Source organism: Sipha flava, unplaced genomic scaffold (assembly GCF_003268045.1).
Source record: "Sipha flava isolate LNK unplaced genomic scaffold, YSA_version1 45_pilon_pilon, whole genome shotgun sequence".
Taxonomy (NCBI): domain Eukaryota; kingdom Metazoa; phylum Arthropoda; class Insecta; order Hemiptera; family Aphididae; genus Sipha; species Sipha flava.
Window position 1 is genome coordinate 1,553,719 of NW_020273227.1, and position 17,672 is coordinate 1,571,390.

At 29.2% G+C, this 17,672-nt stretch overlaps 1 protein-coding gene across 5 annotated transcripts; it reads right to left on the reverse strand.

Annotated features, from left to right (window-relative positions):
* Positions 1–582: 582 nt before the first annotated feature.
* LOC112689669 (putative transcription factor capicua) lies at positions 583–16,969 on the reverse strand. 5 transcript variants are annotated; one of them, XM_025563498.1, is made up of 19 exons: positions 16,078–16,969; positions 10,911–11,532; positions 9,928–10,336; positions 9,174–9,507; positions 8,983–9,107; positions 8,616–8,850; positions 8,233–8,524; positions 8,014–8,172; positions 7,742–7,946; positions 6,973–7,682; positions 6,728–6,912; positions 4,149–4,819; positions 3,985–4,078; positions 3,783–3,820; positions 3,548–3,681; positions 3,393–3,492; positions 2,711–3,279; positions 1,510–1,660; positions 583–819 (listed from the first exon to the last, which is right to left on the reverse strand). In XM_025563498.1, exons 2-19 carry the CDS (start codon positions 11,520–11,522, stop codon positions 764–766), a joined length of 5,079 nt encoding a protein of 1,692 aa, XP_025419283.1. In that variant the 5' UTR covers positions 11,523–11,532; positions 16,078–16,969; the 3' UTR covers positions 583–763. The 5 variants fall into 5 exon arrangements, with proteins under 5 accessions (XP_025419283.1, XP_025419282.1, XP_025419279.1 ...); XM_025563497.1 differs by having other exon boundaries at positions 4,155–4,819; positions 8,974–9,107; XM_025563494.1 differs by having other exon boundaries at positions 8,974–9,107.
* Positions 16,970–17,672: the final 703 nt, after the last annotated feature.

Consider the following 17,672-nt stretch of genomic DNA (forward strand, 5'->3'; position numbering starts at 1 on the left):
ATGTAACAGACAAAAAATATAAAACTTCAAATTTTTTTAACATTAACCAGGCAGTTATCATTTTATGATAATCAAATAAATATTAAGTGTTTTGAATATTGCGAGTGATTTTAAAATTAATAACCATTTAAGTCTATGGCACAATATAATAATATATAAGCAATTGAATATGTATACAACACTAAGTATAAAAAAAAAATATACATAACTATAATAATAATAATAATAATAATAATAATAATAGTAATAATAACAAGTGTATAATTACACTAAGAGCATTTACAATAAAATCTGAAATACCTAAGTGGTGGTGGATGTGTCTATTGAGTTTAGAGATCAATATCATTATTATAATTAATAAATACACATAATATTTTACGAAACTATAATAAAAATAATAATAATAAATTAATTGAGGTAAGGATAATTAAATTTTAGTGCCAACAGGTGTCAACCATGTGCCGTTAAATAATTATAAATGAGTCTCAACCTCAGTCTATTTATTGATTAAAATATAAAAAAAATAAAAATATTAATAACCACTCTTTAATCCTATTTGATAAAACAATAATATTATATAAATGTAATAATGCACAATATTACATTTAGTACATTCATTTAGTTAAAAAAATAATAATTTATGACATTTGTTTACACACATAACATTAAACATGAGATATTAATATTATTTATGGTAAAATTATATTTCTTAAAGTATGAAGTGATCTGAAGTCAGTGGTAATGAACTAATGACATAATGATGTTAAATGGATGTCATAACACTAGGAGCTTGCTGGGTAGGTGGAAGCGTGGTTGAACCTTAAATGAAAAATAAATAAAACAAATGATAATTTTATATTTTCGCTAATAATTTAGGATCTTTCTGGAGTAACGACAAACTTGAAAGGTTATTTTTATATTAATATAAATACTAATATTGTTAAATACTAGGTAAAAAAAAAGTAATTTTATTTAATAATAATTTAATTAAAATAATTAATTCAATTGTGAGGAAAATTAAGAAATCTGTTGATTTAGACTAATCAAAATTTAAAAAATATAATAAGTAACTTCACTTTGAGAAATACACTAATAAAATAAATTACTAAACGCAAATGTAATAGATAGTTCATAAATTATAACTAAAAAGGTTTTGTAATAAAAATTTTAAAGTAGTTTAATTTATTTGCATAGCAAAATAAATTTAACTTATATTAAAAATAGCAATTGACCTCTAATTAAAATATTTGTATTGAAGGTTGTGTTAAATATAAATCACGAATAATAATGTTGAATGACTAAAAATTCCCAAGAGACGTTATTCCAGCAAGGTTATTAGTTTCAGAAATACAATATTACAACTTCACAAATATAATTTTTATAATTTTATATTTTACACCACGCTCTTGTTTTATTTATATAATCACCTCATTAGTAGTTACTGTTCTAGATATTTTTGTTGAAATTCAGTCTAGTACAAGAGCTCCTTCTGGAAACGTAAATTCTTACTTGGAGTATTGGCTGTAGAAGATTCATTAGGACTATTTAAAGCACTTGCACTACTTGGAGTAAGAGTATTATGAGCCATGAGCTTTTGACGCACTTCTCGTATCTTGAGTTGTAATGATGATTTATTAGGGAAAATATCAGAGTGATTAGCCTATTATAAAAAAAATTCATATTGTTAATTAGATTATTCATAAACATAAAATACTTAAAAATAATGTATTTTTATAATAGAGAAATTATAATAATACATTTTAATAAAAATCTATACTCTGTCTAGGAGAGAACTTTCTATGACACAACCTAAATGAGTTCATTTTTACGCATTCCCTGCCAGCCCCAAACCATAAGTTTCCCTACTGAGACCATTTTGATAATGATAAACAGTAATAATTTATTATTGACATATTAATATAATAATTTTGTTGTGCACAGGTGTATCGTATACAAGTGAGAATAATCAAGAAGTTGTTTACCGATCGTTGCCATATAATTAATAGGCTATCTTCAAAACTATTAGGTAGCTTAAGAGGGGTGAACAAGACCTTGGAAATGGCTTGATCATCATTCTACATGCACAGAAACGGCACATTCTCTCACTGGACACACTATACATTACTTTTGTGAGCAATTATCAAAACAATATTTGAAAAAATTGGTGTATCTTATTCAAGATTTGATATTTTAAAAATAATTTTGTATAATACCTTCAACGAAATATTTTTTGATATATAACTGTATTAAACCTAATAACTATGCAGATCATGTAAATGACAAAAAGACAATGTCAAATTTTTAACAAGAAATTAAAAGTTGTATTAACAATTTTATTTTTTATATGAATTATAATTAAATTAATATTATATTAAAATAAAAAAAGGAACATTTCTTTTGAAAATTAGTTTTATTTTTGAAGAAAATTCACCTTGAGTTGCCTTACCTTCTAATACTAAGGTCTATAACTGTATAAAACGGAAGGTAAACATTGTTATTATATGGCTTACAGATTAAATTAATAATTGATAGACTAAGTACCATACCGTTAATAATAGTTAGTAATGTGAGAAAAAACATAGTGATAAAGACAGTTGCTGAATTAGAAAAAATAAAAGTAGTGAGACTTTAATACTTAAAAAAAAAAAAGCATATCTTCTATTTTTAAAATTATTTAACTGTTATGTATTGTATGAAAATAATCATTTACTTGAAATATCGAGGTTGCTTGAGTGGAGGGAAACATGCCTTGCTCTTGAAATAGAGTCATAACTAACTGTCTTCTTTGTTCTAACATTTTTCTATGTCCTTTTTCTGCTGCTGAACTATCATTTCGTCCACTAGGTGTTTTTGGTGTCCTAGGTGAAGCTGTCACAGTATCTTCTTGTTCCAACATTCCTCTATATGCTTCCGGATTAAAATCAGGGCCAAAAAATGTATTTCCAACAAGTTTTCCTGATGATTTGGGCGTTTCCACCTGAGCATCACAATCAGGTAATTGTTTTTTGCGGAATGTTTGAGCATTGAATACATGGGGACTGGATGGTACTGATATTGCACTTGGTGAATTACATTCATCAGGTTTGAATTGTGGTAATGATGAAAACTTCATTTCAAAGTTAACTTGTTCCAATACACGATCCATGCCATCTTCAATATTCTTTTTGAAAAAACTACGCTTAGCTGAAGGTGATATAGGAACTTCATCAGCTACATCTTCACTTATGTCGGGATCTTTATCAGGTAATGAGTTTGGTAAAGAATCTTGACTTGAAGATACTAAAAAAGAAAAAGAAAAAGAATTTTGAAAAAAATATAAAGGAATCAAAGAATTTAAAATAAAGTAAAAAAAAAAAAATTCAAATTTTATCTAGGATTAACCTATAACTTACCCATGGACTGTCTTCTTTGCAAAGGAGCTTTACCTAATTGTGCTGGTGTAGGAGCAAGAACAAATGGCTTTTCGTCAATATCATTTTTTGCTGTTTCATCCTATAACAAAAGTTAATATTAATAACTATCAAAAATTTAAAAAATTTTAATTAACCTTGGTATTATCATCTTTAAAATCAAATATTATGGGAGAACTATTTTCTTTAGCATCCGCGTACTGAGACTTTTCAAAAGACATTAAATTCTCATCATTATCAGCTCTTATTACAATATCTGGATCACATTTTTCTGTATAAATAAATAACATTATTTTATATTTAATAATTGAAATCAAATAATGTTATAATTCATAAACTAAAGTTGAAAGAAATATTTTATTTATGAATTACCTGGAATATTCTGATCGTTTGCAGTAGTTCCAGTATCACTAAAAATAATGATGGCATACTTTTAATTATCTTCATAAAATATAATAAAAAATAAAAATAAAGAAACTGAAAACATTAAATTATGAAAATCTGTTGTTAAAATATCATTATTTTATATTTCATTAGAACTGAATAACTTGAGCTTAATATTTTATGTACTTACTTGTTATTAATAACCAATGGGCTATTATGAGTGCTCACAATTACAGTAGATGCTTGGGTAGACTTAACAGCCTGTGATTGATTTGGTGATGAATCTATTTGACAATAATTAAAATTAATTAATTTAAATAAATACATAAAATGAATAATTATAATATTTTATACTTGTACATGTTTGTTGTGGTACATAAATGTTTGAAAATCGACTTGGTATCAAATATTGAACAGTAGTAGTTTCATTGTTCCTTGTTGATGGATTTCCATTTTCATTGCCTTTAGCCACTAATAAATTGGTGACTAGAGAAGTAGCTGAGTCTCCCGAATTTAAAAATGCTAAAGTTAATGACTGTTGATATCCAGATTGCTTAGCTGCTGTCTGTATTAACACAGGACGTGCACCTATCACTTGTCTAACAGAACACGCAGGCTTTTGTTCAGTATCCTTGTTTGATGAAGGAGTATAATGAAATATATTTTGTTGAGATAAAGGCGTAACAACAATTTTTGAATTAACAGTTGTAGTTGTTGGTTTGTTATTATTCCATTCAGCAGTTGATGCTGCCCAAGCGTTAGTGTTGATTAATTTAGTTTTATTCCAAGTTTCAGATCCAGATGATGTCCAAGTTGATTCGGACGTTTGTTGAGAAAATTGTTCAGGATTTTTAATTTTTGGTGAAGATGGCATTAATTTAAATGCTCCGCCAGTGGGTTGGAATGGAGAAACCCCAGCAGGATTAATAGGAGAATGGTATGAATATAAGATTGGTGTTGTTGGTTCTCTAGAATTAACTGCCTTTGGTTGATACTTAGAATCCGTTGAGCTAGTAGATACTAATCTATATATATATATATATAAAAAAAAAAAAATTACTAACCAATTTAAATAATTGAAAATCATAATTTATTTCAACTTAATTAGTTTTATATGTATAAATGATTTACTTATATTAAACCATTGGTTTATAAATACTTTGAAGAAATATCGCATTCAGTTAGAGCTAATACAAAATGAATAATCATTTTAAATCATAAATGCCAAAATAAATCATCATAAAAAACTGTTATTTTAATATCTTAAAATGAAAAATATAATTATGCCTAATTTAATTAGATATTAACTTATATTATACCTTTTATATATAAATAATTTACTAAAAATATATAACTTTCAGTTAGAGCTAATATAATATGAATAATCATTTTTATTCATACCACCAACATATTTCATCATATAAAACTGTTATTTAAAGGTCTTTAATAAAAACATAATTTCCTTCAACTTAATTAGTTTTGTATGTGTTAATGATTTACTTATATTAAACCATTGGTTTAAAAGTACGTTGAAGAAATATCACATTCAGTTAGAGCTAATACAAAATGAATAATCATTTTTAATCATAAATGCCAAAATCATCATATAAAACTGTTATTATAATATCTTAAAATAAAAAATATAATTTTCCCTAATCTACTTAGATATATAATAATAATAATAATATTTAGTGTTATAAAATCAATAAATAAACAAACACCCCAAGAGGTAGGAATGCAGTAATAATTATTAAATGAAAATTTATAATAATTATTTGAATTACTAATACAAGTCTTTAACGTGGTGCAAGTATCAAAAAAAAAAAAAAAAATCAAAATTTTTTATTTGATTGTTGTATAGCAAAAAGAGGATTATGTCTAGAATTGAAAGAGGGTACTTTAAGATCAATTTTTTGTAATAGTTCAGGACAGTCAATTTTTCCATTCAAGATTTTATAAACAAAATTAGCATCAAAAACTAATCGTCTGGTCTTTAGTGACTTTAAACCTGCAAAGTTTGCAATCACATCCATATTTTGGTTTAATCTCATGGTTTTATACGCATAAAAACGGAGGAAATTTCTCTGGACTATTTCTAATTTGTTGATAAATTGTAATTGATTTGATTTCCATAATACCGTGCCAAATTCAAATGATGATCTTACTAATGAACAACATAATACTTTCAAACATAAAGGGTTATTAAAATCATGGCATGTACGTTTGATGAACCCTAACAAACGAAGACTGGTCCCATATATTTTATTTATAGTTACATTAAAGAATAAATCAGTTGCCAGAATAATATCTAGATCTTGTACTTGATTAACAGAATTAATATAATATAAACTTATATTATAACTTTATACCTTTTTTTATATAAATACTTTACTAAAAATATAACTTTCAGTTAGAGCTAATACAAAATGAATAATCATTTTTATTCATATATGCAGATATATTTCATCATATAAAACTGTTATTTAAATTTTTTTAATTAAAAAACATAATTTACTTCAACCTAATTAGTTTTATATATATAAATTATTTACTTATTTTAAACCATTGGTTTATAAATACTTTGAAGAAGTATCAATTTCAGTTAGAGCTAATACAAAATGAATAATCATTTTTATTCATTTATGCAGATATATTTCATCATATAAAACTGTTATTTAAATTTCATTAATTAAAAAACATAATTTTCATCAACCTAATTAGTTATATATTAATAAGTTATATACTTATATTATATATTTGGTTTATAAATACTTTAAAGATATATCACTTTCAGTTAGAGCTACAAAATGAATAATCATTTTTAATTAAATTGACAAATATAAATCATCAAAAAATTTCTCATTTTCATTCCTACTTATAAATTATTAAAATTCAATAATAGATTAACATTATATGAATTATGTTTTATTTACCTAGCTTTAATGGGCTTTGGTCGACAAGTTACTTCACTAGAACTAGTTGATTTTACAGGACTAAACCGTTGTTGTGGAAATGTTTTATTTTCATGTAATGGCTCGGCATCACTTTGTGATTCAGTATCAGAGTCAGTTACTTTTTCTTTACATTTCAGATCGATTTCAGAACTTTCAGCAACCACCTTTGATGAAAAATAAAGAATAAAATGTTTTAGATAAAAAAAACAAAACGAAGTACTAACCATTTGTTCATCTTCAGAATCATTTTTCATTTCCACATCGGTATCTTTTTTTTCTTGAACTTTTTGTTCATCGGACATTTCTAAAGTTACTTCTACCATAGGATCAAGATCTAATGGGGTATGTTCATCAGTAGATCCTAACTTAGAACGACCACTGCCACTTGACTTTCTCCTATCTTTACTACACCATTTCCATTCTGGATGAGCTTTGAAGTGGGCTTCTTTAACTTCAGTAGCTAATTCATGATATTTTTGTTTTTGATCAGGTTCTAATGCATACCACCATTCTCCAAGAATCTTTGACACAGTTCTATTGTCTTGATTAGGGTGTCGTTGATGAACTAAAGCTCTATGTCTCTTACTAAATATCATAAATGCATTCATTGGTCGTCGTATACGATCTTTAGCTTTTGTTAGAGGACTTTGTGGTTCTTTAGTGTTTTGCAAAGCACTAAGAGATTGAGTTCTACGTTTGCCAGCTGCAGTAATAGCATTTTGATCATCGGTATCACATGGTTCTTGCTCAAATACATCATCATCATCAACATCTGGAGATCCCGCAGGTGGTGGAGTTAAGATAGGCGGTGCTGATAAGGGAGGAGTGAGAGACTTTGGCACTGGAGCAATGTTTGGTTGTACTACTTCTTCTGAATTAAGTATTGGTAATAATGTGTCCCAAGAATAAACTGTTAAGTTTCCATTTTCATTATCTAAAATCAAACGTAAATTTATAGCTTCAATTTATTTAAATACATTAAATTATAATTACTAATGAGCGATGGATTGTGTTCAGGTGGTTCTTCTTTTCTTTCATCCATAACAGGTAACACAGGTAATAGTTCAGTAGGATGAACTATGACTTGTTGATGTACTGAATTCTTATTCTGATAATCCTGATACTCATTTTGAAGAGTAGTATAATGTTTAGTAACTACTGATGGTGTTGTGATCAAGTTTGGAAGGTTTTGTACTCGCTAAAATGAAAAAGTTGAGAGTTACAACTATAATTTATCACTATATTGAAATAATAAAACTTTGTACTTGATGATATCCAGTGTTATACACTAAATGTTGTGAAAATGGTATACTAGATACAGATGGTTCTTTTTTTATCACAGATTCTTGGAAAACAATATGGTTATTATCTCTGCTGAAAGCTTCATTATTTTCAGAAATTCTACTGTATGCATCACTACCATTCTATTTCAATAAATATTTTTTAATTAGATGCATTTTTATTAACATAAATATTTAACTAACCATTTCAACTGTGGTCAATGCTTTTTCTAAAATATGACCGTGTTGTTGTGATGACACTACAACACTAGGATGTCTTTCAACTTGCCATTGAGTTGTAGATTGATTTGTATGTTTTGCTTGTTGAGGAGACGATACAATTCCTCTCCAACATAATTGTGCTTGAGAATTATTGACAGCAATACTTGTTTTGGGTTGTATTGTATGTGGTGAAATTCGTATTACACTAGTCTGACTGGATGTAGCCATTGACTCGTGTAAGCCATGATGTGTCTTTGGTCTCAATAATTCTGGCCTAAAATTCAGATTTTAAAAAAATTAATATTATGAATTTGGAATAAATTTCAAAATGGATATTAAAATTATTTTCAATTATTTTTACATACTTGACAAGTTGTTGTTGTCTATATTGATTATTAGGGGTGTTGGTAGTGGATGGTGGGGTTGTAGTTCCATTTCCAGTAGGTGTTGAGGAAGGATAATTTTGATTTGTCGGCAAAATAATGGGTAGGAACATATTTTGACGGGATCCAACAGTAAGTGGTGATTGTGTATTATTATTACCCAAAGTACAAGGAGAAGAATATAATGGAGTTCCAGATCTTGAACTTCCTAATGAAACTACAAAAAATAGAAACTTTTAAAATAAATATAGTAATAAATAAATAAATAGTAAAAGTATCTTAAATATTTGGCTAATGTGAAGTTGAACAAGTCAAAAGAAGGCTAAAGATTAATTATTACGTTGTGTACCAAGCATGTTGGCAGCTTCTGTTTCATCAGGGTCAAAACGACCAGTCAATCGTCGTTCAGAAGCACTGGGTGAAGTTTGAGATTCTCGTGAAGTTTCATCCCCATCTATAGTACTTTGATTTCCTCTGAAATTATATAAAATTGGTTTTCGCGACTCAAAATAATAAAAACAAATAATTAAAACCAAATACCTTGTAAAACTAGTACTACTTGAAGCACATGATCTTATGCTACCGCCTCCTTTCAAACTTAAGTGCCTAGAACAGTAACCTCTTCTTTGAGACTCTTTAGAACAACCTTCTTTAGAACATAAACGCCGCCACTGTTTTCCATTAAACTTTTTTCTAATTCCGCTTGGTGTAGTAACAATATCTCCTTTCTTATATTTATGAGGAGATGTGATCTGAGATCTTGGTGTAGCTGGAGTTGATCTAGGTGTAGTGCTACCATGATCTAACATACTACATGTACTACCTCTGCTTTGCATACTGCTCCTCTTGCTACTTCCTGATAATTTTCCAGCATCTACAAAGAAAAAAAAAAGTATATATACACTAATATAATATGCCATTTATACAATGTAAAATCTAATTTATAGTACTCATATCATTACTTTACAAAATACTGTCAATATGTTGGTCAGCCTCTTATTATATAAATGAGATTTAAATTGTTATTTCTAGATACTAGTTATAACATTGGTATCATTATCGAAAATATATAAATATAGGATTATTATTATAGTCAATTTAATATAAAATGTTTTATAATCTGAGACATAGAAGTAATACACTTACATTTTTTTTCTTGATAATTAAAATAAAATTCTACACAAAATGTGATTAAATACAATTATATTAAAAAATAAAATTTAATTTATTTAGTTGAATTTAATGAAAACGAAACAAGTTTATAGAGAAGTCTTAGATGGTTATTTTTACTTACCAGCATCTGACATGAATAATATATCTTCTCTTCGAAGATCATCATCACTTTCACAGAAATCATCAAAATGACGATTAGTTAAAGGTGGTAAAGGAGAAGTCACTTCAGTTTGGTAATAATCAACCGGCCCATTAGTCATAGGAGGAGGCGTAGGTTCTCGTATTAATGGAATATGACCATTAGGTATACCATGTTCAAGTTCATCCCACCAGGGTGGTAAAAGTAAGCGAAGATCTGCTCTTTTTACAACATATTCCTCATTGTTTCCAGATACAATATTTACAACAAATCGCACAGGGCTAGTTATTATTTTGAGTACTACTCCTTCAATAAATACTCGAGGAGCCAGATGTACATCATCTGGTTGAGAACCAGTAATTCGAACACATACCCTTGCACTAATATTAACCTAGAAAATATAGAAAAATTTATTAACTAATAAATATTATAACAATAGATTTAAAACACTTTTAATTTTTTTTTTACAATCAATATATCTACCACATAAAACTTAAAAGTTTAATTATTTTTAATAAAGACAAATTAATTAACTCATTGTTAAATACCTTTCTTACCAAATTGTTTTAATAAAAGTAAAGCAGTCTTAGTAAGAAATTAATAGTCCTCAGTATTATAATACTGTTTATCATTAAAGATTTAAATTCCCTATTATTGTAAAGCCACTTAGTTTTACTAATAACTTGTATTTAAAATATAAATGATCATTTTTATTCATGTATGCCAATATGTATCATCATAAAAGGTTTTTAATTATAATTTTTATTAATAGAAAATTAGTAAAATATTACTTATATATATTACTAAATTAAAAAAATAATCATTGTTAGAATTAGAAATAAACTATTTAAAATAATATGAGATACAATTATGTCATAAATTAATATTTAATTAAGTTAAACAATTTGGGTATCTTAGATTTTTTTAAATTAAAATTTAACCAATACAAATAATATGTAACTTACTTGGCTAAGAGATGGACTAGCATCACTAATAACATCATATTTACTAGAATTTAGAACATCTTTGAATAAAACATATCGCTGACCTTCATCAGCATAATCAAATTCTATCCATACATCGCCATTTGATGTTGCTTCTCTAATTAGTCCAGGTAAATAAACTCCATCCCTTTTAGCTAATACTCTATGATCAGTCCACTCCTGTAAGTCAACATCAAGCCTCGATGTTTCATCATGTCCATTTGTACATTTAGTCTCTTCATTTTGCTCCAAATGATCTTTAACAATAACTGGCACATCAGCATAGTTAGGTCTATTAAATCCATCAAGTCTAGAATAATCAACAGCAATAGACTGAGGTGGGACAACAACAACACTAGCTACACAACTAGTATTGCATTGTTTTTGAACAGGCGGTAATGGATCGGAAACAGGATCACATTCCTCAAGTTGAGACAAATCAAATTTTCGTTTTTTAGGCAATTTTTTAACTGCAGTTTGATTATTATTATTAACATTGACTGTGATGTTTGAATGACAATTGACTAGGTCCATGGTGTCGTGAGGGTTCATTAGTGGGTTGATTTCAGTGTATGCCTGTCCGCAATCTCTCATCTCTTTAAATCTGTAAAAACCATCAATACATTATTATTGTTATCAATACCAAGAACTAATACATAGAATGAGTTTTAATGTTTAAATTTGTTAAACTTTAAAATTTTTAAACTTTTTTTTAAACTTTCAATATAAGTTACATTTACCTTAATATAACAAAATGAATTGTTAGCAAAATATAAGAACAATAACAAATAGTCTTAAATAAAAATTTAAATTAATTAATAGGCAAGTAAAATACTTTATTACATAAAAAAGTATTTAACTGATATAAAACAAAAAATATCATAATAATGAATAAAAAGAATCATTAACGGTTTTAACTATAACTTTAACTTAAAATATAGGACGCCTTATTTAATTGTTTAAATATATTAAACTTAAAAAAGAAGCAATTTAATAATATGTCCTTATTTATTTTATTTACTACCTACAGTTTTAATTATATGTAGACTAGTAGTTTCTTCTAAATCGCATATGGCGGAACTAAGTATGATTCTTAATTCTTAGTTGATCAATTTATAAACAAATAACTGGGAAACGCCACAGCATCAATATTGATACCAGCAACTGATAATACCACAAATGTCAAGTAAAATAAATACAATATCTTAATGATGAATACTTATTTAAGAAATTCATTAAAATAAATTAAATTTATTTAAAACTAATACTCAATGTTCATAAATTTTTAATGGTTTAATTTGGAATAATTAATAATTTTACTATCTATAAACAAACTTGGAACTACATAGAACTATACTTTAATGACTTTTTAATAAGACATAACATTTATATTATTATTTTTTTTAAATTGTAATTGTTGCGTTTATTTAAAAAGAAACTCAAGTTTATAGTTTTTTTTCCTTTAATAATTATTTAAGTATAATTTTTGATCAGTTGAAAAATTTTAATATTTTATTTTCTGAAGCAGAATAACTTTTTAAAAAGATTAAATCACAACTATGTATTTTAAACCAATGCTTAATTATTTACAAGCATTTTAAATTTAGAGTAGAATAAATACAGTTAAATTTCCATCACTTCACCACTTACTATATCTAAACTATAAATGCTTTAACATGATTTTACTCTTTAAAAAAACAAAATTATTAGGATCCAATGTATAAAATTTTAAATATCAATAATTAAAAGAAAAAAAAAAATTGTAATTGTAATTTATTTTTTAAAATATAGTTGTATATGCATTAAATTGTTAACTATAATATTATTTTAAAGTAAATGCAATTAATTGAAAAAGTGTTGTAAAATGAAAAAATATGTGGGAAAATATGTCATAAAAGTATAATGATAATTTATTACCAATCAAAATTGATGTGATATTTTTGAAATAAATTAGTGTTTAAGTTATAGATACTACCAGAAATAAAATATTTACAAATGAAAATCAATGAATAACATTATTCTACAGTTAAGTTATTCAAATAATAATCATGAAATATAAAATTTAAAAAATATCCATGGTTAACATAATTAGGTTGTATGTAATGTATTTATACCAGCAGTTTTGGTGAATCTATAGTTTAACCAATTATTAACAGACATAAATAAAAATTCAATTTATACATGTGTAATTAGTACAATTTGTATGTATATAATATATAATTATATACATATCATAATATAAACCTGCATAAAAGGGAATGGTAGCTTAATAATAAATTTAAATTTCAGCAACGGTATGAACACAGATGTGTACAAACTAATGAAATATTTATTTAGAAAAAAATATATATCTATATAATAGCTTTTGCAAGTATTAAAAAAAGTGAATAATAAAAATGACTATTTGGATTTCATATTCATACTGACTGAAAAAAGACAAAAATATTATTTTTAAGGGTTAACTAAAGTGCAAATAATTAATGAAAATGTTTTTATAGAAAGAAAAATCCAAAATGTATAAAAAAATAGTAAATAGTTAATATCATATACCAAATAAAAAATATGGATTTTGAGGTGTGATAAACATTAAAACATTTTTTATAAATGAAACCCAGAGAAAAGTTTTAATATAATTAATAACAATTTCATGATATGGTCGACTGGTTTGTAGGTCTCAGTGAGGGAGCGCATATAATAGCCGATAATATATCAGCCAATCCATATTTGAGCCAATAATATTTTAATCGATACTCCAAAAATATGTTCTCTTACTATCTTATACCACATTACTGATTAGGTTATAGATAAGGATATAACATGATCTAAGATGTTTTGGCGCCCTTAATCTCCTCCTTACCTAGTTTGAGTAGTAGTAAAATTAAGTTTTTTAGTAAGTTTAAATAAAATTATAGTAGGTATTTTGTATTGTAACTTTAAACTTTATTACCTGATTATATAATATTGTTATAAACGGGAGCGCAATTTCAATGAAAAAACTGGGGGTGCTAAAATCCTTCTATTTTTTTCATGTTCCTTAATGGTTATAGACACCCGCAACCCATACAATTCAACAGTTACTATAATAATTGGTTAACATAAGAATATTTTTAAATTTAAATTGTTCACTTTGATTTTATATTTTTATTGCGCGTATAACAAATTACCTGTCTGTAAACACAAATGTTTCATCACATGATCACTTTTAGATTCTGACTAAAGCCAAGAATATAATGGCTTTATAATGATTTTTCTATCTTATTTTTTTAACACTTTTTCCGATAGAATTACTGGTTCAAAAATTTTTTCTAGGACCTTTTTTAGATTTTAAATTGGCATGCGGTGGTACTTTAGATAGATCATTTTTTAAATTTTAAGAGTTTTTCCCGGTGTAAAAAAAAACTATATATAAAAAAATGTATATATTTATACAATAAAAACTCTGTTTTTCTATACATAATGAGTAATGAGTATTTAAATGTAAATTAACATAAACACATTTTGGGGTACAATTTTGAAAATGGGGGTGGGTACTAAGCACACCCAAGCTCCCCTAAATTACATCTATGGTAATAAAGTTATTAACTTATAAAATTTTTGATTGGTTATGCGTATTAAAAAAAAAAAAAAAAAATTAAATAAAAATAATTTTTAATAATAATAGTTTGGCACCCCGGTCACCCATAGCTTTCGCCGGTTTTAACTAAAACATATTTGACTATCATAACATACTATCTAAAACCGTGGTATAAACTATTACCACAGTATGATATTTCCATGCTCAAATGACAAATACGGTTCAGACAAAGTATGTGTTGGCTAAAAAAAGTTCAGACGAAATGTGTCAGCTAAAATACAGTTTGGACAAAATGTGTCTGCTAAAATATTTTCGGTTGAAATAATGTTAGCTACAATATTTTTGGCTATTTTAAAGCTCCTCCTCAGTGATTCATAATACAGTATGTAAATTGTGTACAATAACAGAACTGTAATTTAATGCACATTTAATAAATGTTTATAAAGGTATAGGATTGAAAATGTAGCACAAAAAACAATTTTTATTACAGAAGAAAAAAAAATTAGAGTTACTAGGTAGTTGTATAAATTAAATATCATAAGTAATTAAAATTGTAAAGCTGAACGTTTTACTAAGCAAAAAAATTATAAATTCTACCTAATTATTAAAATAAAACATTTGTTTTGTTCAGTTTAGGATATGTAAACTAAGAATCAGTAAATATTTACCTTGAAATAAGAAATGGGTAAAATAAATATGCTTGTAGATATAATCTTAAGTTGAAGGTTGAAGCCAAAGATAGTTTATAATTTTTTTCAAGTCAATACATCATATTGAATAAAATATTATCAAGGCTATGAGTAATTTTTTCTCAGATATATATTTAGATTCAATTTTTACATTAATCTTAAAGAAAAAATGTACGCACTTTAGCCTAAATATTAAGTCTGGAATAAAGCGTACATTGCCGTGTGTCGTATATGATAATGTATTCGATGCAATTATGACAAAAGTAAATTTATGATAATTCGAGCCAAAATTAAAATTCTGTCAATGAAAATATTCAAGTTGGTGAAAAAAAATGATCCTATTCGGTGAAACGTATCAAAGGGATGAGTGATTGGTATACGAAGAACGACAGTGTAGATAAGATAGATAATCGTCACATTGTTTAGACGAGAGAAACACGACGTGAATTTTGCAATAGGAGACGAACATGAATGAACAGCGGCATGTAAGACCTGGCGTGTACGACGACGACAATCTATGAGGAACGTAAATTCGACCGATGATTGATCCATCATCTCGCGAATAGGTGTTCGTGAGTACTGAGTGTAGATGTGCGTGCGTGCGTGCGTGCGTGTTATCACCAGAACGCGTACCAGTGCAACAGATGATTAGAGGTATTGGCTTGCGGGAACAAAGGATGAATGAATCGAATACTATGCGCGCGCACACACACACACACATACACACACGAACGTAAACACATATATTATACGATCGTACACATAAACGCGACACGAACTCATACGCAAGAACACGGGTGATATATGTGGGTGATCGTAGGCGGTGTACACGGGTGGGCAAGATCTACAGCGGATACGAAAACGCTAGAGACGCAGTGATACGTACCCGTTGTGGACGTCGCGACAAATCTACGGCCGTTGTGGATCGGCCGAAACAACGACGTGGACGACGAGTGGGCAGCAGTATAGGCAGCCGTCGTCGACGGAGAGACGGTGACGGTCCGCTGTTGTTCGGTCGTAGCAGCGGCAGGAGCGACAGCCGCCGACGCGTGACAACGACATAATAACGCGCGACGATCGGATACGATTGTGTACCGACGGCCAGGCAACGATGTTTACACACACGTATACGACTGTGCGCGATAAAATAAAAGTTACAGTGAAAAGCGTTCGGGGTAGTTTTCAACAAAGTTTTCGAAAACAAATAATGTGTGAAAACGGCCAACTCTATCGCGGGCGCGCGCACACACACACGCACACTTGACACGAGTAAACGTTTAGTGTTTACGGTACGGCGTCGATATTAATTATGATATTAAACGAAAACTAAATCGAAAACACACACAGAGAGAGAGAGAGAAAGACCAGAAGAAAACATGCTTTAAACGATAGATAGTTGAGTGCGTATCACGATAACAATGAAATATAAATGGTTGAAAAATAATTAAATAAAATTAAAATCGAAAAAAAAAAACGCGCACACACAAACGGTGGTCGAGGGTAAGACGGATTCGGCGCGCGCGCGCTACGGACGATGTCGACGGTGGTGTCGTCGGACAACGCACGGACAGCTACAGCGTATCGCTATGCTTGCGTGGTGCACGAAATGTGTAGTACAGCGCGCCAGTGTGTACGTGCGGGTCGTGCGCGTACCGCGGCAGCCGACCGTACGACGCGGGGCGGTGGAGTCGGAGAGTGGGGGTACACTGTTGTTTCACAATTGATTGGATCGACGGCGGCGCGCCGCGTACGTGTTGTGTCGTCGTCGGCGGCGCGCGCCAGAGCACTGGGGCCCGGCGCACAAAGCGAGCGGTGCGCAAAGGAGGGACGGTGCGCCGAGTGTCGGACGGTCTCGCTCGCTCTCCCACGCGCGCACCGTCTACCGCCGCCGTAGCGGTGCCTACGGTGCGTAATTTTGTAGTAAAATCGTGGTAGTAATAATAAAAAAAAAAAAAAAAGTCCCCCGCGAACCTTGCGCACGCGCGGTACCGTAGCGGTGCACGCTCGCCCGGCAGTGTGACCGCGCGGCGCTTACCAAACGACCGCGTCGCCGTAAGCATTGCGCACGCACTGCGGTCCCGCTTCGTCGGCGACGGGAACGCACGTACCTACGTTATAGCCGGTTTCGCGCCGTACAGCAGTGCGGTCGGGTGGCGAGAGGATCTTTGAAAGCCACGCGAAACCGTCTGTCGGTATGGTTCATAAAAAAAAAAAATGTTAAGTGTCCCCACCGTTTACTTGCCCGTATCATAATAATATTATATGTTATTCAAACGGTACTGGGTGCAAATTGAAAATTAAAAGCGGATCGTCTAACGATGCTCATGCGGGGCTTAAAAATCGTCGACGAGAATATAGAAATAATGACATTTTCGATAAAGCTATTGTCATGGACATCGTTGACAAGTCTGGGGTTGCTCAGTGCTAGGCACCCTCAGCAACCCTGTACTAAAACACGCGATTGTCATTTAGTTAGAGTTC

What these genes read in the sequence shown, in the direction of transcription:
- LOC112689669 (XM_025563494.1), bottom strand. Translation starts at nt 11,522, where the DNA reads ATGAGAGATTGCGGACAGGCATACACTGAAATCAACCCACTAATGAAC. An exon ending in CTAGTCCATCTCTTAGCCAA is followed by an intron (nt 10,337 to 10,910) that starts GTAAGTTACATA and finishes TATATTTTCTAG; the next exon opens with GTTAATATTAGTGCAAGGGT. An exon ending in ACACAATCCATCGCTCATTA is followed by an intron (nt 7,683 to 7,741) that starts GTAATTATAATT and finishes GTTTGATTTTAG; the next exon opens with ATAATGAAAATGGAAACTTA.